This window comes from Sphaeramia orbicularis, chromosome 6 (genome assembly GCF_902148855.1).
Source record: "Sphaeramia orbicularis chromosome 6, fSphaOr1.1, whole genome shotgun sequence".
NCBI classification, from domain to species: domain Eukaryota; kingdom Metazoa; phylum Chordata; class Actinopteri; order Kurtiformes; family Apogonidae; genus Sphaeramia; species Sphaeramia orbicularis.
The window spans coordinates 10,834,854-10,858,177 of record NC_043962.1 but is presented as its reverse complement, the minus strand read 5'-3'; the positions used below and the strand labels follow the sequence as shown (position 1 = coordinate 10,858,177).

At 35.9% G+C, this 23,324-nt stretch overlaps 2 protein-coding genes across 2 annotated transcripts in view; both read left to right on the top strand.

The window, feature by feature from the left end:
* Window positions 1–23,324, top strand: part of LOC115420571 (protein-methionine sulfoxide oxidase mical2b-like) — a 323,437-nt gene that overhangs the window by 260,500 nt on the left and 39,613 nt on the right. The window contains 5 exon segments of the mRNA XM_030135922.1: window positions 5,090–5,269; window positions 5,372–5,623; window positions 18,939–19,125; window positions 20,194–20,267; window positions 20,370–20,451. Coding sequence (XP_029991782.1) covers window positions 5,090–5,269; window positions 5,372–5,623; window positions 18,939–19,125; window positions 20,194–20,267; window positions 20,370–20,451 — 775 coding nt within the window.
* Window positions 5,635–13,782, top strand: LOC115420574 (protein shank-like). The gene is made up of 4 exons (XM_030135926.1): window positions 5,635–5,852; window positions 9,131–9,583; window positions 11,511–11,597; window positions 13,516–13,782. Exons 1-4 carry the CDS (start codon window positions 5,649–5,651, stop codon window positions 13,687–13,689), a joined length of 918 nt encoding a protein of 305 aa, XP_029991786.1. The 5' UTR covers window positions 5,635–5,648; the 3' UTR covers window positions 13,690–13,782.

The window sequence follows — 23,324 nt, the reverse complement described above, 5'->3', positions numbered from 1 at the left end:
CTCAAAATGTTCAAAAAGTACTAATACACACACTGAAAGAATTTAACCAAGTTGTATTTAGAAAAAAACAACAACAAAAAGACAAATAAAATAATAAGCACACTGTACCTTCTGTTGCAGAAACATTCAAATATTAACCCTTAGTGGTCTGAGCCTATTTGGGCTGTTTTTCAGTACTTTTGATTTTGCCTTCATATACTATTAGGGATGTAACGATTACCAGTATAAAGATAAACCGCGGTAAAATTCCCGACGGTTAGTATTAGCGTTTAAATTCTATTTATCATCATCAACTGTGTTTGATTAGTGCACTTTGAAATTTAATACTCCAGGTTCTATCTATCTATCGATCGATCGATCGATCGATCGATCTATCTATCGATCGATCGATCGATCTATCTATCTATCGATCGATCTATCTATCGATCTATCTATCTATCTATCGATCGATCTATCTATCTATCGATCGATCTATCGATCTATCGATCTATCGATCGATCTACCGTTCTATCGTTCTATCTATCTATCATTCTATCGTTCTATCGTTCTATCTATCTATCATTCTATCTATTGTTGATAACGTATTGATAACTTGGTTTTGGCACAAGTTGGCCAAAAAAGAAGAAGAAGAAAAACACATGTGTTTTAGAACATTAGACCAACACCAGTGCTGATCCAGACCCCTGTCCACATCCACATTCTCCCTCTGAACATCATTCCTTACGTTAGTACCATTACTTCATGGTACCTAACAAAGCAGGTCCACTCACTGTTCATGCAGAGGTGGACCTTACAGACCCTGGAGACCACATTGGACCTAAGATTGTCACCCCACACTGGAAAAAAATCAAAATTTTACCAAGTGTATTTTTCTCATTTCTAGTCAAAATATGTCGTCACACTTAAAACACGAACAGCACTCGGAGAGTGCAGACCTCCGCCAAGACAGATCTGCCCCCCCCCATCACCACCAAAATTTAATCATTTCTTCCTTGCGCCAGTATCAACATTTCCTGAAAATGTCATGAAAATCCATCCATAACTTTTTGAGTTATCTTGCTAAGAAACAAACAAACATGCACGCAAACACACAAAGCAAAGTGATGACAATACCTCCCAGCGGAGGTAATAAGACATAATCACCTAAAGAGTAACTTATGAGATATAAGAACTTATTTGTAGACAATAGATCTTGAAAATCTTATTTCAAGAAATCTTAACAATTTTCACTTGTTTCATTGGCAGATGTTTTTGCTTGAATTAAGCAAAAAAAAAAAATGTTAAATTAAGTAAAAAAAAAAATCTGCCAATGGAACAAGTAATAATAAATTTAATAATAATAAATTTTATTTGTAATACACTTTACATTTTTTTCTAAAAACCTCAAAGTATTACAGGCAAGGTACAATACATACAGTTAAAAGAGCACAGACTTCTGCCAAGGCAGATCAGTGTCCCGGATTTGGATAAAAATTTCAGGAAATGTTGATGCTGGCACAAGGAACAAATGATTAAATTTTGGTGGTGATTTGGGGGGGTGGGGGCACTGATCTGCCTTGGCGGAGGTCTGTGCTGTCTTTTCTAGAAAAGACAGTTAAAACAGGTGAAGCATGCATGAACGTGAAGTGAAAATTATCTTGGTAAGATTTCTTGAAATAAGATTTTCCAGATCTATTGTCTAAAAATCAGTTCTTATATCTCACTGAAAAGTTCTTCTTTAGGTGATTATGTCTTATTTTAAGTGTGACAAGATACTTTGACTAGAAATGAGAAAAATACACTTGGGAAGATTTGGATTTTTGCAGTGTAGGGTCCTCACTGTAATGGTTGCTGTCACTAGCTTGTAATATATGCGGAAATGAACCAAAAATAGTCACTTGCCGGATTAAGGGTTAATGTAAAATAGATCCTATATTCTCATGTGTATGTTTTCTCTGATACAAACAGTTCAACCTGTTGAATCTAATGGCTGTGTTTCTATTCCAGTTTCCAGAGAACCAGATGAGAACAGTGAAGAATATCCATGGAAAACCAACCACAGCGTTCAACAGCCCAGGAAGAGAATCCCCAGGGTAAAATCCAACACCCACTTATGTAAAGTCCTTCTTTTCCTGATTGTTTTCTTTGTCTGTTTCACTGTGAATAAAAGAACCAGCTAATTAACTGCTGCTCTGGCTTTTCCATTCATCACCGTCACACTCTTCCAAACCCTGACGTCTTGATTAGATGAGTCAACAAAGCCCTGTTTGTAATTAACACATTATCTTATCTAGTTACCGCAGAGCCATCAGCCGACTCGGTGATTAAAAGGATCTGTGAAGTCTGCTTATCCCACAGTACTGTGTGTGATTAGCTCAAGAGTCGTATATGTGACTCTAATCAGAAACATCGTTCTCTAGTGTTAAATGTCAGGAGGACGGTCCGTGATGTTTATGTTTGTGTTTATTGTCACAGGACGACAAGAAACCGGAAGAAGACTCTGTCAACAAGAGAAGAAAAAAGGGCACCCACTACCTGTCAGAGGTACCAACACCAACAAACAATACTTTAATGGAATAGAATAGAATAGAATAGAATAGAATAGAATAGAATAGAATAGAATAGAATAGAATAGAATAGAACAATAGAATAGAATAGAACAGATTAGAATAGAATAGTAGAATAGAATAGAGTAGAACAGTAGAATAGAAAAGAATAGAATAGAATAGAATAGAATAGTAGAATAGAATAGAGTAGAACAATAGAATAGAATAGAATAGAACAGATTAGAATAGAATAGTAGAATAGAGTAGAAAAATAGAATAGAATAGAACAGAACAGAATAGAATAGAATAGAATAGAACAGATTAGAATAGAGTAGAATAGAATAGAATAGCATAATAGAATAGAATAGAATAGAATAGAATAGAATAGAATAGAATAGAATAGAATAGATCTTTATTGTTACTGTCACAGGAACAATGAAAATCACTTTAGCAGCTCAGTTCAATTTAACAGCAGAACACTTAGTGCAAAAGGGACTGTATAAGAAAAATAAAATAAAATACAAATATCGCAGGGTTAAGAAAAAAGTGGACTGTGCAAGGGCTTCAGAATAAAATATTAACCCTTTCATGCATGAATTATGAGAACCTTAGTCAGTATTTTTTTTCTTGAGTGTTTTTATTCCTCTTTAGGCATGAAAAAAGCAATGCAGTTGAATTTTTTTTTTTATGAATTTAATTTTCAGAGTCACAAAAATGTTCACTCAGCTGGACACCATGTGTTTAATTTTTGAAGCAAAGAAACTTGTATTTAAAACTCATCATAAGAAAGTGATAAACTGTGTGAAAACTATGAAATAAAAACATTTTTAATGCTGCTAGTCTGATGTTTTCTCACATTTTATCCTACTCAAATACTAGTTATTACTCACTTCATGAAGATAATATCCTCCTGAGACCCAGGAAATTGACAATTTTAGCTTTTTTACACTAAAAAATTGTCTTGATTAGAAACTGCATAATGCAACAGTTTTTTCAGGTACATTTTTAAAATCTTTTTTTTTTTTTTTAATTGATTGATTTTTAAATTTAATTTAATTTAATCCTTTGCAATGGACAGCATTTAAGTTAAACTGTCAAACTTTTGTTCCCTTCAGAGGACAAAATGCATTGCTGGGTCTCAGGAGGATATGCAAAAAAAAAAACAAAACAAACTTTTTGTTTCAGAAAACTGTTAATTACAGTCTAATAACAATTAGCAATTGATTTACACTAAAACATGTTACTGCAGATCAGGTTTATCAAGAACTGCAAAGTTACAGTAATTGTATGAATTGCAGTGTTTGTGATGATGCATAAGTGTCCACTGTGTCGGCTGATATGGAACTAAAACAACAAAATCCATGAATATACAAGAGAACAGCCGTAGAGTAGCTGTCCACTGGAGTGACCACTGTGCATGAAAGGGTTAATACACACGTGCTACTGAAGTAATGCTAGAACTCCTGACAAGAACAAAATATATAGTAAGAATGTACAAAAGCTAGCTCTCTATTACAGATGATACACTACAAACAAAAAGTTAAGGATGTTTCTTTTTTTTTTTTTGTCTTTTTTTTGTCATTTTTGCCATTTGTAAATAAAACTATGTCCGGTCGTTAAAAAAATGTGTTTCAGTTCACACACAAAAAGGTAAAAAGTGCCGTGCAAGAATCCCAACTGAAAAAAAACAGCCCAAAAATTTAAAATGTCCTTAATTTTTTGTTTGTAGTGTATGTACAATGAATAGGATATGTACAGGTAGTAGTGACTGTGCAGAGCCCAGTTCTGCTGTCACAGCCTCCTCTGTGTTCTGTCTGTGCTGCAGTTGTCCTGCCACAGTGCGCCCCCCACTGGTGAGGATGGAGAACTGCGGGAGAACAAGGTCCGCTCCATGGCCACTCAGCTGCTCGCCAAGTTTGAGGAGAACTCGTCAACTGGAAAGATTCACACCAAGGTGAGGAACGTGTTGGATGTGAGGAGTCGACGAGAGAAAGTCCTGGAGCTGGAGGATTTAGGATTTAGTTTGGATGATGTTTACTGTACTGGTGATTTTTCCTTTCCTTTCCTCATATATTTTTCCTTTCTTTTCCTTTTCTTTCCTTTCCTTTCCACATATATTTTTTCCTTTCCTTTCTTTTCCTTTCCTTTCTTTTCCTTTCTTTTCCTTTCCTTTCCTTTCCTCATATATTTTTCCTTTCTTTTCCTTTTCTTTCCTCTCCTTTCCTCATATGTTTCCTTTCCTTTCCTTTCGTCATATCTTCTTTCCTTTCCTTTCCTTTCCTTTCATCATGTCTTCTTTCCTTTCCTTTCCTTTCCTTTCCTTTCCTTTCCTTTCCTTTCCTTTCCTTTCCTTTCCTTTCCTTTCCTTTCATCATATCTTCTTTCCTTTCCTTTCCTTTCCTTTCCTTTCCTTTCCTTTCCTTTCCTTTCCTTTCCTTTCCTTTCCTTTCCTTTCCTTTCCTATTCTTCTTCTATTTTTCTCTTTTCTTTAATTTTTCCCCTTTCTTTTCCCTTTCCTTATCCCCTGTCTTTCCTTCTTTTTCTTCCTCTCATCCTCCCTTCAGTCTGATGAGGACCCATATGATCCATCCTTTTCTTCTCCTGTTTCCACTCCTCTTCCTCTGTCAGAGGAGGAGGAGGATGATGATGATGATGAGGAAGAGGAGGAGGTGAACCCTCGCTTTGCAAAGCCTAAACATGTCCCTCCTCCTGCTCCTGTTCCTCCTCCTCGGCCTAAGTGGCAGGTATTCCTCCGTCCACACTTCCACCATGACACCACATAATGACTTCATTCCTTCGCACTCATCCGTTTCCTGTTTGTGTCCGTTTCTACTTCCTGTTCTCAGCCATCCATCTACCTCCGTTTACTGGAGAACCCCACTTCTGCTGCTCAGACTCCCAGTTTCCTCTGTCGCAGTCGATCTCCTTCCCCCTCCCGCTCTACGAGCCCCTTAAGCCCACTCCGCACACCAAGTCCTAATGTCACTGAACAACATTACCCACAATTCCCCTCTCCTCACATTACACCTGGCCGTTTCTCTGCTTGTGCACCAGAGGCTTCAGGTTTAGATCGTTCTTCTGAGGAGCCAGTGCAGCAGGTGAATTACTCATTTACAGTAAATCATGCTCATGAAAGTGAACGTGCCGTGTTTAAAGTTGCTTTTCCTTCATTACCTGCTGTTCCTGCAGAGACTGTCTGCTAGAGAGTTTTCTAGAAGGACTATAAAGGAGAGAGTAGGCCTACTTTCCACCATGTTTCCTGGCAGCAGCAAACCTCCTTCTCCTCTTCCTCCTCCTGCCCCTCTGTCTCCTTTTTCTGAGATGCAGGTTGTGTATCTGAACGTCCTCTATAGACTCTATGCATTGAACAGGTTAGACTATACAGGGTGGGGAAGCAAAATTTACAATATTTTGAGGCAGGGATTGAAAGACAGTGTATGACCAGTTAGTTTATTGAAAGTCATGAGAATTTATTTGCCACAAGAAAATTGACATAATAGAAAATGTTTTTATTCTATGTGTCCTCCTTCTTTCTCAATAACTGCCTTCACACGCTTCCTGAAACTTGCGTGAGTGTTCCTCAAATATTCGGGTGACAACTTCTCCCATTCTTCTTTAATAGTATCTTTAAGAAAGTCCACATTGCTGTGTGATGTTCTATTGGTAGCGTGTTCTAAAACGCCCCAAATAGCAGAATCCAGAGGGTTTAGATCTGGGCTAGAAGGCGGCCATAGACATGATTCCCAAAAATTGCTAAAGTTGGATTTGTTGCTGTTGTCTACAAGTGTTTTGGTGTTCTTGTGTAAGATTTTAACTTCAAATCATATTTTACTGCATTTCTAACGGTCTTGTTGTCTACCTCAAGTTCAATTGCCGTTTTTCTCATGGATTTGGTTGGATCCTCTAGGATTTTGGATTTGAGAGCTTTAATAAAAGCTTTGGTACGTTTTTTGTTGCTTCCTCCACTTCCAGACTTCCTCGTAATAGTTTTGCTCATAGTCATTCTCTTCTTTCCATTATAAACAGTCTTTATGGACACTCCAACTATTTTTGAAATCTCCTTTGGTGTGACGAGTGCATTCAGCAAATCACACACTCTTTGACGTTTGCTTTCCTGATTACTCATATGGGCAAAAGTTTCTGAAAAGGTATGGATAATAGTGTTAGGTATGATTATGACATCAATATATGTTTGGTTTCAAAACAATTGACGTAGTGCCTGCTGAGAAAAATCAACTAAATGTTCATTGTAAATTTTGCTTCCCCACCCTGTAGACATTTGTAAGTTTAAAGGTTCAATATGTAAGAAGTGTGAGTGTGTTTTTAGCTGGAGTAGGTCATTTGTTGTCATTTGCTAACTCTAAAAGCTAACTAAACGTAGCTAGTGTTGCAGGATTTGAACTACAAAATGAAACTAATGTGGAATATATTTGATTGTATTAGTATATTAACTCTTTCATGCATGATGTCCACATTTGTTGACACATAGTTTAACCCTTTTATGCAGAAATTTTGAGAACCTTAATCAAGATTTTTTATTTTTTTTTTTTTTACTGAGTGTTTTTATTCCTCTGTAGGCATGAAAAAAAAACAATGTGATTGAATATTTTTTTAATGAACCCATTTTTCATGGAATTACAAACTGTCCACTCAGCTGGACATCGTGTGTTTAATTTTAGAAGCAAAGAAACATGTATTTACTGATATACTATGAGGTAAAAACATTTTTAATGCTGCTAATTTGATGTTTTCTCACATTTTAACAATACTTGCATATAGATAATATGCAAAAAAAAAAACAACAAAAAACTGTTAATTACAGTTTAATAACAATTAGCAATTTTTTTTTTACACTCAAACATGTCACTGCAGATCAGGTTTGTCTAAAACACCAAATTTACAGTAATGGTATGAATTACAGTGTATGGGATGATACATAAGTGTCCACTGTGTTGGCTGATATGGAACTAAAACAACAAAATCCCTGAATATACAAGAGAACCCCTTTGTACAGCTGTCCACTGTAGTGACCACTATGCATGAAAGGGTTAAAGTAAAAAAGCTAAAACTGTCCATTTCCTGGGTCTCAGGAGGATTTTATCTTCATGAAATGAGTAATAACTAATATTAAAGTACGATAAAATGTGGGAAAACGGTAGCGATTTAGCAATTAGCGGCATTAAAAATGCTTTTATTTCATAGTTTTCACACAGTTTATCATTTTCTGATGATGAGTTTTAAATAAATGTTTCTTTGCTTCAAAACTTAAATGCATGGTGTCCAGCTGAGTGGACATTTTTGTAACTCCATGAAAAATACGTTCATAAAAAAAAAAAAAAAAAGAAAAAAAAAAAAAAAAAGAAAAATCAATTGCATTGTTTTTTTCATGCGTAAAGTGGAACAAAAACACTCAAGAAAAAAATATTGACTAAGGTTCTCATAATTCGTGCATGAAAGGGTTAAAATTTGTCTTGATTGGAAACTGCATCATGCAACAGTTTTTTTCAGATACATTTTTAAAAGTATTTGTATTTATTGATTGATTTTTTAAATGGAATATCCTTTGCAATGCACAGCATTTTTATTGTAAAACTGTCAAACTTTCGTCCCCTACAGAGGACAAAATGCATTGCTGGGTCTCAGGAGGATAAATAAATAAATAAATAAATAAATAAAATTGTTTGTTTATTACAGTCACACTAAAACATGTTAGCGCAGATCAGGTTTATGAAGAGCAGCAAAGTTACAGTAATTGTATGTGTTGCAGTGTTTTGGATGATGCATAAGAGTCCTGATATGGAACTAAAACAACAAAACCCATGAATTAACAATAGAACAGCTGTAGAATAGCTGTCCACTGTAGTGACCAGTATGCATGAAAGGGTTAAAAAAAAAAAAAAAGAACAGAAATAAAATATGTACCATACCTACAGTTATCCAGGTGATGAGTGGTGATTTGGTGTTAAAGTCATGATATATTGCTCATTCTACAGGGGTTGGACAAAATAATGGAAACACCTTAAAAAATCAACAAAATATAATTTAATATGGTGTAGGTCCGCCTTTTGCGGCAATTACAGCCTCAATTCTCCGAGGTATTGATTCATACAACTTGTGAATTGTTTCCAAAGGAATTTTAAGCCATTCTTCAGTTAGAATACCCTCCAACTCTTTTAGAGACGATGGCGGTGGAAATCGACGTCTTACTTGAATCTCTAAAACTGACCATAAATGCTCAATAATGTTGAGGTCTGGGGACTGTGCCGGCCATACGAGATGCTCAACTTCATTAGAATGTTCCTCATGCCATTCTTCAACAATTCTAGCTGTATGGATTGGGGCATTATCATCTTGAGGTGAAGGTGTTTCCATTATTTTGTCCAACCCCTGTATAAGTTTCTGTGAATTTTAGAGCTGATGAGAGACTACACATTTTCAAGAACAAAAACCAGGCCAGTTGAACTTTTAAAAACAACTAAGAATGAAGGATGACTTGAACAAATGAGGACTTAAACATTTTATTTAGTAACTCAGAGTTTTTCAGTCCAATCTTGTTCCTTCAGTCGACTCGATTCTTGATTTCTGCTTGACTTTTCCTCCTATAGATGGAGTTTTCTGCCTCCTCCCTCTCTTCCTCACCTCCTCCTCCTCCTGTATCTAAGACCTCCTCCATGTACCCGGTGGTCCACCCGGTCCCAGACCCCACCGCCCAGGCCGGTTTCTCCTCTGTCTCTCTTTATACACCTGCACTTAAGGACCAGATTCACAAAGACTCTGCCACTCCACCGTCTTGCACCGACACCAAAACAGTTGACGTCTTCTCCTCTGGTGATTCCTCCACATGCAATAACAAAACCCTGAGCAGACGGCAGACATGTTCACCACTCCCAGACATTAATCGTGAACATGAGCTCAGCAGCTCCTCCTCTGAACATAAGGAGACGTTTGACGGGAGACACGACAGACCTCAGGAATATCCACATAATGAACACAAACTCCCAACAACAGCCGACGAGACTGTTGATGAAAAGAAATTAGCTGAAAACGATCATGTGAAGGTAACAGTATTTTTTGGTAATCTGATTACGGTGCTCAGATATTCACCTCTACAGGGTGTATCAAAGAATATATACATTTTGAAAAATTACCCCCAGTTCTGCATTTGATAATTTTTGGAGTTTTCTTTTATGGATGTCGGTAGGTAGGGGATTGGTGGATATTTGTCCAAATTTACAAACCCAGGTTTTCATGCATGAGTGAGCAGGGGTTAACCCTAACCCAGTGGTTTCCAACCTTTTTTGGCTCCTGACCCCATTTTAATATCACAAATTTCTGGCGACCCCAGACATTCAAAACAAAGACATTTTTTTGTTGAAATGTATTTGTTTTGGATCATGTAATAGTTTTCTATACTATGCTGCAAATAAATGTTAATTTTAGACCCATTTTGTCTGTATAATGTATATTATTATGGACGTAGGCAGAAAATCCAGGTGTAGATTACTGCACAAAGGGAGAATTTGATTTTCCTTGGTCAGGATATGTACAGTCAGTCCAGCTTGGATTTACAAGGCTGACAATTAATACTGAACAAACAAGAACTCAAACTATGAATTATGAAAGAGCTGCAGCATCTGAAACTGACCACAATGAACATTTGACAGATAAACAGAACCACAGTGCTTCAGTTTCAGCTTCACAGTTTGTCATGTCTTTTATGGACTGGGATTGTCTCTGTCAACTCAACATATATTTTGTATTAGTAAGTTTTTTTTTTTGTTTGTTTGTTTTTTAGCAATTACTAGAAATTTCACTCAACCCCATTTGAATCCCAGGCGACCCCACGTGGGGTCCCAACCCCAAGGTTGAAAAACACTGCCCTAACCCTAACTTGGTCTGTCCTCAGTGACATTTTCAGGCCTAAACAAGTTGAATTAACTTTGAACTGCTGTCATGGGTAAAGAAATGAAACTGACATGGTGGCCAAAGTGTTAATGCTGTAAACTGGCAGTTTTGTGAAAAACCAGATGGATGCCCATTGTCCCCTCCCATGACCTTTCATTGGATTTAAATCCCACTGCTACTTCGCACAAACCAGTTTTAACTTGCTAATTTGCCCCTGCTCACTCATGAATGAAAACCTGGGTCTGTAAATTTGGACAAATATCCACCAATCCCCTACCTACCGACATCCATAAAGAAAATTCCAAAAATGATCAAATGCAAAACTTGGGATAATTTTTCAAAATGTGTAGTTTTTTGTTTTTTTTTTGGATACACCCTGTAGTTACACAATCAGACCTTAAATCTTTCATGCATGAATTATTGAGAAACAGACAGACTTGTTGAATTGGATACAGTTTATTTATTTTCTTTTTTTATGTATTTATTTGATGAGGACGACTCATATTAATGAACACTCAGTACAAAAACCATTACTTTGTATAAATATGCCAGATTTAGCTAGGGACTATTTTCCATATATTTTGTTTACTGATTATGTAGATGTTCATAAAAGCTCAGATTAAAGTCGATTGATATGATATCAAAAAGAGAGAAAACTGAAGAAAAAGTGACTTTTTCCGTAAACATATCATTAACTGAATATAAAAACAAGTGTCTCCATCCACTGTTATTTGTAAAACTCCATGGGTGGTGAAACGATGTTTCCACAGTAACTACAGAGCCTCTGAACGTCCAAATGGGTCTTATCTGATGACCATGAAAAGACGACAAACTGCATTTTACTCCAATTATTTACACGTACTGACAGGATTAGTGGATCAGCAGTTATTAAACAGTTTAGATCAGTAGATGGATGTTTGGGTTTTTATGGGTTAAACGTCAACATGACAAGCCTCCAACTTATAATTCGATTTCACATGTTCACATCGTCTTCTCTTAGTTCAAATGTGTCTAATATTAAATAATTTGCACAGTTCAGTGAATTGTTTCCGTTTGTTCCGTCGTTCGTTCCGGTCTTAGTGCCATGGGAACCCCAGAGGAGCTGCTCACAAGTCAATCATTCGCTCTGACAGTTGTCCTGCTGCAGCCGCTAGTTACATGAAAGAGGTACCAGTCAATACCTCCACATCCTGCTTCATACACTATATTCTCACTGGAAAAAATCTAAATCTTACCAAATGTATTTTTCTCATTTCTAGTCCAAATATCTCATCACACTTAAAATAAGACATAATCACCTAAAGAGGAACTTTTCAGTGAGATATAAGAACTGATTTTTAGAGAATAGATCTGGAAAATCTTATTTTAAGAAATCTTACCAAGATAACACTGGTCTACTTCCAGAAATGTAAATGCTTCCAGAATAAAAGTAATGAAATTTTACCACATGAGAGTCACTGATAAAGAAAAATCAAGTCAAAAATGCTGGTTGGCTGAACTTTCCAAGATACAGCCTTGGGTCAAAATGTGAAATTCAAGAATTAATGAGAGAATGGGTTTGACCCCAAAGGAATATTTGTCTCAGAGCTACAAGATCTACTTCAAAACACTGTCTGCACATTAGAATACATTCACTTTACAGGTTCTATTTAGTGGAAGATTTATAAAACTATTCTATAAATGTACATAAACCAATATATATGTGTAATAACACTTAATCATATACCTTGAAAACATCAGCAAACCAGCACTTTTGTCATTTATTTTCCAATTAATCTTATTAAAATATGTAACATTTAGCACGTTTAATGTCTGAAGCAAATCATTTCTAAAAAACTGTAGACCAGTGTAATTGTTCCATTAGCAGATTTTTTGCTTAATTCAAGATTTTTTGCTTGAATTAAGCAAAAAAAAAAGTCTATTGTCTAAAAATAAATTCTTATATCTCACTAGTCACTTTTCCATTGGACATCTGCACAAAACTTTACTGATATTTACTAAATGTCGAAAAAACAGAAGCGCGTAATGTCTGTTTTGCCATCAAATCACAAATGCGAGGATTTGTTTATTTATTATCGTGAAGTGACACGAGAAGTCATTCCATAAACATGGCGATGAACGTAAATATTATGTTGATTTACAGATATATTAATTTTTCTTATATATTACCGCTCTATCTCATGCTAAATTAAAAAATGATTGGGTTTCCTCACATACCGCGACATGTTTCTTCTTCTTCTTTGCCTGTTGTAACATACGTCAACATCTACTTTTTTAATGGACTCTATGCACAGCCCCACTGCTTCCTGAACTTCAGGTGGCTCTTTTATTTCCTGTCTTTCATTATTGGACACACTGATTATTCCAGGTGTGTCTACTACTTCTTGTTGTGACTACTGATTAATTAGTCACACCTGCATTAATCAGTGTGTCCAATAATGAAAGACAGGAAATAAAGGACCCACCTGAAGTTCTGGAAGTAGTGGGGCTGTGCATAGAGTCCATTCACCTGACCCTAGTTATGAAAAAAGGTCTTTCCATTACAGTTTTGCGAGATATACCATTTGCGCTATGCCCAAAAAAACCACCTGTAGCCAGCAAAAAACTTTTAATCGAAAAATGAGACTTTTGGTGAGATTGTCGTTTTTCCATTAGGTAAATTTTTATGTGCAAGTTATATTTGCACAGTTTGAGGGTCAATGGAAAATCTTGAATTAAGCAAAAAAAATCTTGAATTAAGCAAAAAATAAAAATAAAAATCTACAATTAAGCAAAAAAAAAAGAATTAAGCAAAAAAAAAAAAATCTGCCAATGGAACAAGAGACTTCTTGAAATAAAATTTTCACGATCTATTGTCTAAAAATAAGCTCTTTAAATCTTACTGAGAAGTTCCTCTTTAGGTGATTGTCTTATTTTAAGTGTGATCAGATATTTTTTTTACTAGGAATGAGAAAAATACACTTGGTAAGATTTAGATTTTTCCCAGTGCCTCTGTAATTTCTCCTTCTCATCCTTTTCCTCTCCTTTCTGTTGTCATTCTCCTTCCTCTGTCTTCGTCCTTCATTTCCTGTGGTGTTCATGGTAGCGTACAGTTGGTAAAGTATCGTCAGCCATAGATGCTAAAGCTCAGGTCCTGGCCATCCTCTATGAGACAGACCACAGGCCTAATGCTGCTCCGGTAAGAAGCATGAGGAGGAGGAGGAGACAAATAAAAAAACCTAACCCTGTGTTCATGGCATGTGTGCAACGATGCAATTAGAACATAAGATAGAAGTGCATCTGTCACAGTCCATACATGAGTTGTGTGGAGTTTCAGTTTTATAACTAACAAGCGGTTCCAGGCACAACAAACCCCGCCCCTCGCACGTGTTGTAGCTTATTTTGGCATCGATCCAGCTGATGTCATCATGTCTATGCGTGTGCTGATGTCAGCAGATCAGTTGCCTCTATATATGTGCCAAGTCTGAAGGAAATTGAAACAAAATTGATGTTTTTATAGACATTAGAAATTTCGCTCATTATAAGTGAATAGGAGAAGAATTTTTTTTTTTTTTTTTTTTTTTAAATTTGAACTTTGACCTACTTTTCCCCAAAATAAAATGACATCTATTCAGGGTCACTGGTAATCTATAAACCCAATTTGGTATAAATTCAACTAATAGTTTTGTTCCTACAAATGTGAAATTTTGCCCATTATAAGTAAATGGGAAGAAAAAAAAAGATTTTAAAAATTCAGAAAAAATTTGAACTTTGACCTACTTTTCCCAAAATGTAATCACATCTATTCTGGGTCACTGGCAATCTATAGACTCAATTTGGTATGAATTCAACCACTAGTTTTGCTGCTACAAACATGTGAAATTCCGCCCATTATAAGTAAATCGGGGGGGGAAATGTAAAAAAAAAATTTCAACTTTGACATATTTTTCCAAAAATGTAATGACATCTATTCTGTGTCTCCACCAATATATAGACCAAATTTGGTATGAATTCAACCAATAGTTTTGCTGCTACAGAAATTTGAAATTTTGCCCATTATAAGTAAATGGGAGAAAAAAAGATTTTAAAAATTCATTAAAAATTTTAACTTTGACCTATTTTTCCCAAAATGTAATGAGATCTCTTCTGGGTCACTGGCAGTCTATAAACTCAATTTGGTATGAATTCAACCTCTACTTTTGCTGCTACAAACATGTGAAATTCTGCCTATTATAAGTAAATGGGGGGAAAAAAATATTTAAAAAATTCATAAAAATTGAAACTTTGACCTATTTTTTCCAAAAATGTAATGGCATCTATTCTGTGTCTCCAGCAATATATAAACCAAATTTGGTATGAATTCAACCGATAGTTTTGCTGCTACAGACATTTGAAATTTTGCCCATTATAAGTAAATGGGGGGTGTTAATCCTCCGGTACTACTACCGCCGTTCAGCTCTCCGTTTAAATAGGGTCCTGACCTCTCGTGTCTGAACTGGGGTCTTACCCTCACGAACTAACCCGAAGAGGTACTACTCAGCTGAACTTATTTTGGAACACTCGCCTGTCTTCTAACTACCTTTAATCCCAACCTCTGCCCCGCTAACCCTGGTACCAGAACTGCCAGGAGAAACCCACTCTGTGGTCAGTAATAATACCAGTCCAGTTGGTTTTTGGTAGCTGTTCCACATGGATTAGTGCACTTGTTACATGACAGGTAATAATTTAAAAGCCAGGAAAAATAGGCTTTCGGGACATAAAATAGTAGGTGGATAAAGGCCAAGATACCTTTGAGACTTTTGATGTTATGCACACAATAAACCTAACGTTTTACATTCACCAGCATATTATGCCACACAGGGAAATAACTCAAGGAGAATTTAGAATTTACTTTTTATAAATTTATTGTAGGCAATTTTAGCAAAGCAAAGCATATACATAAATCATCAATCAATTAATCCCTAATAAAATCATTAAACTGAACTTCTAAAACCATAAATCAATATCCTGTTTATTAAACCTAAACTGTCCTCAATTTTCCTTACTTCAATGCAATCCCTGTTGTAATCTCTCAACCCACAGTTCAGCCTTGTGAAAATGTCCCTAATTGTTGCCTTGCTTGATGTCCTCAAGGGGAAGGAAAACATAAAAATAAAATGGTGTTGAAAGTCTCTTTTCTTCAATCCAAAATTGAAATAAAATCAAAATTGGAAAAGTTCTCAAATAAGAATAATTATTTCTCTAACTTCTGTAAAAGGAAAAATCACGAATTGGTAAAAAGATCAAAAATTAGAAAGTGTTGTAAATCCGGTTAAATCGGAAAAGTAAAACTATAAAAATAGAATCCAAAAATCAATCTAGATTAACAAGTCGAATAGACTGAATCCGTAGAAAATCCAATAACCGAGAAAAATCGGATAAATGGAAATAAAACTAATGACTTCCAAAAGTCTTTTGAAAAAGGTTCAAATTCATAAAGAATTGAAAAATTGGAAAAAGAATCCAATAGGATAAATTCGTAAAAATTCACTTAATCGGATAAAATCGGACGAATAAGAATAAAAATGAAAAACTTCTTTAAACTACAAAGTTGTCTGAAAAGACTTAAATTCCTAAAGAATTTGTAAAACAAGAAAAAGAGTCCAATAAGTGAAAATGTAAAAATAGTAATTACAACTAAATATAGAAAAAGGTCTAACCTAGTAAAAATAGACAATTGTATAATTTAGAAAACTAGGATTATCACTTACCGAGTATTAATCGGAAAAAGTTACAAAACCGGAGAATTCGGATAAAAATCAAAAATTAAAACTCAATCAGTTTCAAAAAACCTAAATAGGAAAAAGTCAAGAAGTTAGAGAAATTGAATAAATGTAGAAAAATCAAAAACCAAATTTAATCTAATTACTGTAAAAAGTCAAAAGGTAAAAATTAGTTTAATTTGCAAAGACAACCTCAACAGCTTGATCAGGGCTGCCGAGTTTGTCTTAAAATACTGGGTAAAAGAAAAGAAATAAGAAAATGTAAAAATTCTTCTTCCTTTTCAGTCCGGGCCAAAGTGGAGAAAAATACCAAAAGTCTGTTAAACAGATGGTCCGTCGGCAAATGTTCCCCAAAAGGTGGTAAAAGCTCTTAAAATACAGTTCTTGCCTTTAAGAGTCTTTGGTCCTTTGTCATCTGAAGAAATAGGTCTTTGCTTTTAAAAGTTCGATCCGTCGATGCAAAGTTATTCTATCAGATGAACCTCCAGCATTATTTGAGAAGTAAGATTAACTCCGAAGCCAATCTGCCACGCTCCTTTCGGGTCTCAAAAGAGCATCGCTCAGAGTTATCTTCTCTACGTTTTACAACGTAGGGCACGCAACTTCTTAGAGCGTCTTGCACTTCTGAAAATGCTATAATAGCGGTTCTGGTTTTTAACCAAACTCTAGGCATTACCTCATTGATGCCTAGACAGTTGACTTCATTGATAGATGAGTAATGTCTAAATGCCTCTGGCAGAACTTCCCTTTTTTACCGGTCTTGACCAGTTTTGGGTGCAGAAAATAGCCTATTGTTTATGTCACTTCTCTTTTCTTAACGTTATCAGTTAGCTTCAGCTGCAGATGGCTCGGTGCTGCTTACTTTACTTCTCCTTTTCTGCTGGATTTGTCCTAACATGCCCCTTCACTGCTTTAACATGTCTCAACTTGTCTCCTCTACACACAGTAATCACAAATGAATCAACATTCATTTAAACATTCTTTTCTTAGCTATACTTATTGATCACATTACATATATCTAATTTAATGCAATACATCAGTTCAAATCATCTTTTTAATACTAAGCTGTACTTTACATTGGTTAAAATGCTGGGTGTTACACTTCTTTATGAGGCCTTCTGGTGCCTGGTGTGACCTGTGGGGCCCTGACCTCTGCCTAACTTGACAGGGGAAAAAAAGATTTTAAAAATTCATAAAAAAATTTGAACTTTGACCTACTGTTCCCAAAGTGTAATTAGATCTATTCTGGGTCACTGGCAATCTATAAACCCAATTTGGTCTGAATTCAACCAATAGTTTTGCTGCTAGAGTGTTAACAAACAAACTTGCATACAAACGGAACCAAAAACAAAAGCCCTTGCCTCTCCTTCGGGGGGGTGGGGGTGGGGGTCGGGGGATATAACTAATACATGAACTACGCATCAGCAGAAGCACCTTTCACTGTGTGTCACTATATTCCACCTGCTGCACACAACAAAGTATTATGTGCTTATGTGTAAGTGATAATTGCTCTTAACTCAGTCTAATCACTGCTCGGCCTAAATCTGTCACATCGTCATGACAACCGACTAGGCGGTGATCGCGGTTGAAACTCACGTGGGTAATCAGCTGAAACTCGGGGGTGGGGCGTGTGTGTCTATTAAACAAGAGTAAAGAGTATATTAAATCTTAAATTAAATTAAATTAAAGTATATGGGTGCTTTCATGAAACTGTTTCCTAAAAACAGGACATGGGGCTAAAAATTCAAACTAATGTCATGAAGCAAATTTGGAAGTACTTTGGGTCTATTTTAAAAATAAATATTTACTGAGATAAAACAGAAACTATTTTTCAGATAAAACACATTTTTATAGATTTTTTTGTTTTTATTTATTTATTTCTTTTACAAAAATCCACATGTAACACAGTAAAAAGGACACAAAAATTACATGCTACTATTTTTTTTTTTTTTTTATATCTTTTTACGCTCTCACAGGTACATTTTTGGAATCGAACTAATTATGCAAGGCAGAGTGTTTCACAAAAATGACCGCTGTTGCAAAATCACTCATGATTTATTTGTATTTAACTGGGCAGGTTCCGCATGTAGCATGAGTGGACACGACGAGTTACACACGAAACCTGGAATGAGACTGAGATTCATGAAAAACCCACATGTCTGGATTGGAAAAACCACTAGAATCCTCAAATTTAACACAGTGTCTTTATTTATAGTCTATGTAAGACCATTTACAGCCATGTTTTCAGATCAAATGCACTGACACCGAGGTAGCGTTAATGTCCCAGTTGTGGTCCTATTTTTGGCCCCAATATGTTTTTTGAAAATTCATTAATTTTGGGATGGCTCAGAGCAAGAGTATATATTTTTTTTATTATTATTTATTTGAGGTCATCATTAGGTACATCCTGGGGGGAAATATGTCTACATTTCTCTTTTATTATTGGGTCTAAAAAGCTGGAAAATTGCCAGATACCAAAATAAACCCAGTTTCATAGAAGCACCCATATCTGTTAAACTAGAAAAAGAGTGTTTCACGTTTCTTCTCCTTTCTAACTTATTTTAAGGAAGTTATGTTCACATACAATACAAGTGCAGCTGCTTTTAACTGTTTACGTCCCTTTATTTTATGGTGTGAGTGACTAACACATGCTTTTTTGCAGATGTCTTTTGGAGTGAACAATAATCCCTAACACTTGTGGTTTAACTGCTCCATTTTCCATCAGTCTAACCCCGTCCTCTTTCATCCTGATCTCCTTCCTTTCCAGTGCGTGGGTCGTAAAGGCGTCGGTTCTGGCCTCGGTGGCAGCGACATCTGTCATTTCTGCTCCAAACGGGTGTATGTGATGGAGAGACTCAGCGCTGAAGGCTACTTCTTCCACCGCGATTGTTTCCGCTGTGACGTCTGTAACTGCACCCTACGACTGGGAGGACACACCTTCCACTCACAGGAGGGTACGTATATGTGTGGGTACTGTTAACCCATGAAGACCCAAACATCCACCGACGACCAAAGGCATCTACTGACCTCAACGGTTTAACACCTGTGGATCCACTAAACCTAGCAATACATGGAAATAATGGTGTAAAAAAAAAAATGTGGCAAATAATGGTAAATAATATGGTAAATAATGGTGTAGATAATAGTAAATAATATGGTAAATAATGGTGTAGATAATGGTAAATAATTTTGTAAATAATGGTAAATAATATGGTCAATAATGGTGTAGATAATGGTAAATAATATGGTAAATAATGGTGTAGATAATGGTAAATAATATGGTAAATAATGGTGTAAATAATAGTAAATAATATGGTAAATAATGGTGTAGATAATAGTAAATAATGGTAAATAATATGGTAAATAACATGGTTAACAATGGTGTAAATAATGGTAAATAATATGGTAAATAATGGTGTAAATAATGGTAAATAATATGGTAAATAATGGCAAAAAAAAAAAAAGGTAAATGATGGTAAATAATATGGTAAATAATGGTGTAAATAATGGTAAATAATATGGTAAATAATGGTAAGTAATATGATAAATAATGGTAAATAACGGTGTAAATAATGGTAGATAATATGGTAAATAATGGTGTGAATAATGTAAATAATATGGTGTATATAATGGTGTAAATAATGGTAAATAATATGGTAAATAACTGAATAATGTAAATAATATGGTATATAATGGTGTCAATGGTAAATAATATGGTAAATAATGATGTAAATAATATGGTAAATAATGGTGTGAATAATTTTTATTTTTTTTTACCAGTTTTGTTTTTATACTTCTAATTTATAATGTATGGTGTGTTTGCTTTTGTGTTCTGTTTTTTTTATCTGTCTGTCTGTCTGTCTGTCTATCTGTCTATCTATCTATCTATCTATCTATCTATCTATCTATCTATCTATCTATCTATCTATCTATCTATCTATCTATCTATCTATCTATCTATCTATCTATCTATCTATCTGTCTATCCCGTGTATTCATGCTGTTTGTTTCCTTTCATGACAGGAAAGTTCTACTGTAAGGTTCATTACGCCCAGCGCCAGTCCAGCACTAGTTTCGGCCGGTTCAGAAGAAGAATGGTGAGGGAAACTGCAGCCTTTACATTCACTAAACCATGTTTATATGATGTAATGTTCATTTATTACTTTTGTTTGTGGGTTTTGTTTTTTTTTTCGGTGCAGGACGACCAAAGCCGCCTCCCATCGTCGTCTCTGGACAGCGGGCCTTACTCGACGGCGGGCAGCGACCACATCCGGCCCCCAGGTACCCTGGTTTCATTGCTTAGGCGAGGCCTAAGCTGGCCGAGGCGCGCTAGCCGGGCTGTGTGTGTGTTGCCTGGACGGCTGTTGGGAAGTGTGTGTGAGTCTTTGACAGCTGTGGGCTCCCACGTCAGAGTCCACTCACATGACTATATGTTCCTGTATGAGCTGCTGAGCCTGGGCTTCCCTCTGCTCTGCATGATGCACGAGGTGTTGGGCCAGATCTACCAGGAGCCCCAGCTGATCCAGGACCAGCTGCTCGGCCCCCTGCTCGCATAGGACGGGGGTGGGGTGGTGGTGGGGGGCAACAAGGGCTGGTTCTGGGCTTCGCATGAACCCAGATGTTGTGAATTTGTGCTTATTCACAGCCCGAAAAAGTACATGTATTGACACCAAATAATACATAATATCAGAACTTAGTACATTCCAAGTGTCTTGGCTATTTCAGTTTAGTTTTTTAAGTCTTAATGTTTATTATAAAGCGACTAAAGCTCTTTTCACAGCTTCCACTGCTTAGATTCAGTGCCTAATGTGACTTTAATGTATGAAATCTGCCTTAATATACAGTGGATGGTCCAACACGAAGCCCTCACCAGTATTATGTTCTTATATCAGCACTAGATTCTAACTGTACAGTGAATAACACTTTACAGTAAGGGTACGTTAATGACTAATTAATGCAGTAATAGGTGTAAACTAACAGTTAAGTAATGAGTCTAGTATCCAGGTACTAATTGTGTTCATGTTGGCTAAATTGCAGCCTTTGTTTACGTTAGCTAACTCTGTTTTTATGCTAACTGTAACTATTGTTGCACACTGCTGCTGCTGTAGAGGAGCAGAAGAGAAACAATGAAGAACTCAGGCGTGAGCGAAATGTGTTTTGTGTAAAAGTTGACTCTTTTGTGTTGGAAATTAGACGCTTTTTTGACATTAGCTAATGTCATTTCTATGCTAGCAAGTGTTATCCATGCTATCAGCCCATATGCTGATGTGTTTGAGGAAGAAAACCTAACGTTCACTCCGAAGTTCTTCAGTTTCTCTGTGTAAAACTAGTTATGTTAGTTAAAAATGAAAGATAACTAATGGAAACAGATATCCAGGTCCTAAAGCAACGTAAGCACACTAGTGCGACGCTCTTGTTTATTGTAACATTTAATGGTTTCCATATTAACTGAGGTACAAACTAATATTAGCTCATGTTTGTTAAAGTGTTTGTCATGAGGTTTACAGCCAGGCCTTTTAATTAAAGGAACAATGTGTGATTTCTACATAAATAACTTGATTAACATGAACACTTGGTAAATGAATACTAGACTCATTCTAACTGTACAGTGAATAACACTTTACAGTAAGGGTACGTTAATGACTAATTAATGCAGTAATAGGTGTAAACTAACAGTTAAGTAATGAGTCTAGTATCCAGGTACTAACTGTGTTCATGTTTGCTAAATTGCAGCCTTTGTTTACATTAGCTAACTCAGTTTTTATGTTAACTGTAACTATTGTTGCACACTGCTGCTGCTGTAGAGGAGCAGAAGAGAAACAATGAAGAACTCAGGTGTGAGCAAAATGTGTTTTGCATAAAAGTTGACTCTTTTGGAAGCTTTGTTGACATTAGCTTGTGTCATTTTTATGCTAACAAGTGTCATCCATGCTATCAGCCCATATACTGATGTTTTTGAGGAAGAAAACCTAACATTCACTCCGAAGTTCTTCAGTTTCTCTGTGTAAAAGTAGCTACGTTAGTTGAAAATGAAAGTTAACTAGTAGAAACAGACATCCAGCTCCTAGAACAACATAAACACACTAGTGCGACGCTCTTCTTTATTGTACCATTTAAGCGTTTACATATTAACTGAGGAAACAATGAAGAACTCAGACGTGAGCAAAATGTGTTTTGCATAAAAGTCGACTCTTTTGTGTTGGAAATTGGAGGCATTTTTGACATTAGCTAATGTTATTTCTATGCTAACAAGTGTCATCCATGGTATTAGCCCATATACTGATGTCTTTGAGGAAGATTGAAGCCAGTTTTTCGACAAAAAACCTGACGTTCACTCCGAAGTTCTTCAGTTTCTCTGTGCAACACTAGTTATGTTAGTTAAAAATGAAAGATAACTAATGGTCCTAGAACAACCTAAACACACTAGTGCGACACTCTTGTATTTCGTACCTTTTAAGGGTTTATGTATTAACTGAGGTACAAACTAATATTAGCTCATGTTTGTTAAAGTGTATGTCATAAGGTTTACAGAGGGTACAATGTGTGATTTCTACATAAATAACTTGGTTAACATGAACACTTGGTAAATGAATCCTAGACTCATTAGTTAACCGTACTGAGCTGACTTCAGGGTTTATGCATGAATACGATACTAAAGAACCTGCCACTGTCGATCATCTCAGTTCCTGTGGTACGTTTAATGAATGTCAGGGTCTCATGGGTTCGTTCCAGGCTGATCTACTTTTAGGAAAGAAAAAGTCAATTTTACCCTTTCATGCATGAATTATGAGAACCTTATTCAATTTTTGTTTTTTTTTCTCAAGTGATTTTACCCCTCTTTAGGCATGAAAAAAAAACATGCAATTGAAATTTTTTTGATGAACCTATTTTTCATGGAGTTAAAAAAAATGTCCACTCAGCTGGACATTTTTTAACACCATGAAAATGTAAATAATTAGTGTAAAAAAACAGTTTGTCATCTTTTCATGGTCATCAGATATGACCCATTTGGACGTTCAGAGGCTCTGTAGTTACCGTGGAAACAACTCCATCTTCTACAACATTGATTCACCAGTAAAACCTGTGAAGTTGGATGAATGACAGTGGATGGACACACTTAATGATAGATTTGCTGAAAAAGTCACTTTTTTTCT

Excerpts from the sequence above, each read along its gene's own strand:
- LOC115420574 (XM_030135926.1), top strand. The coding sequence starts at position 5,649 with ATGCTCATGAAAGTGAACGTGCCGTGTTTAAAGTTGCTTTTCCTTCAT. Across the intron at positions 9,584-11,510 it reads CTGAAAACGATCATGTGAAG|TGCCATGGGAACCCCAGAGG; the intron begins GTAACAGTATTT and ends TTCCGGTCTTAG. Across the intron at positions 11,598-13,515 it reads CCGCTAGTTACATGAAAGAG|CGTACAGTTGGTAAAGTATC; the intron begins GTACCAGTCAAT and ends TGTTCATGGTAG.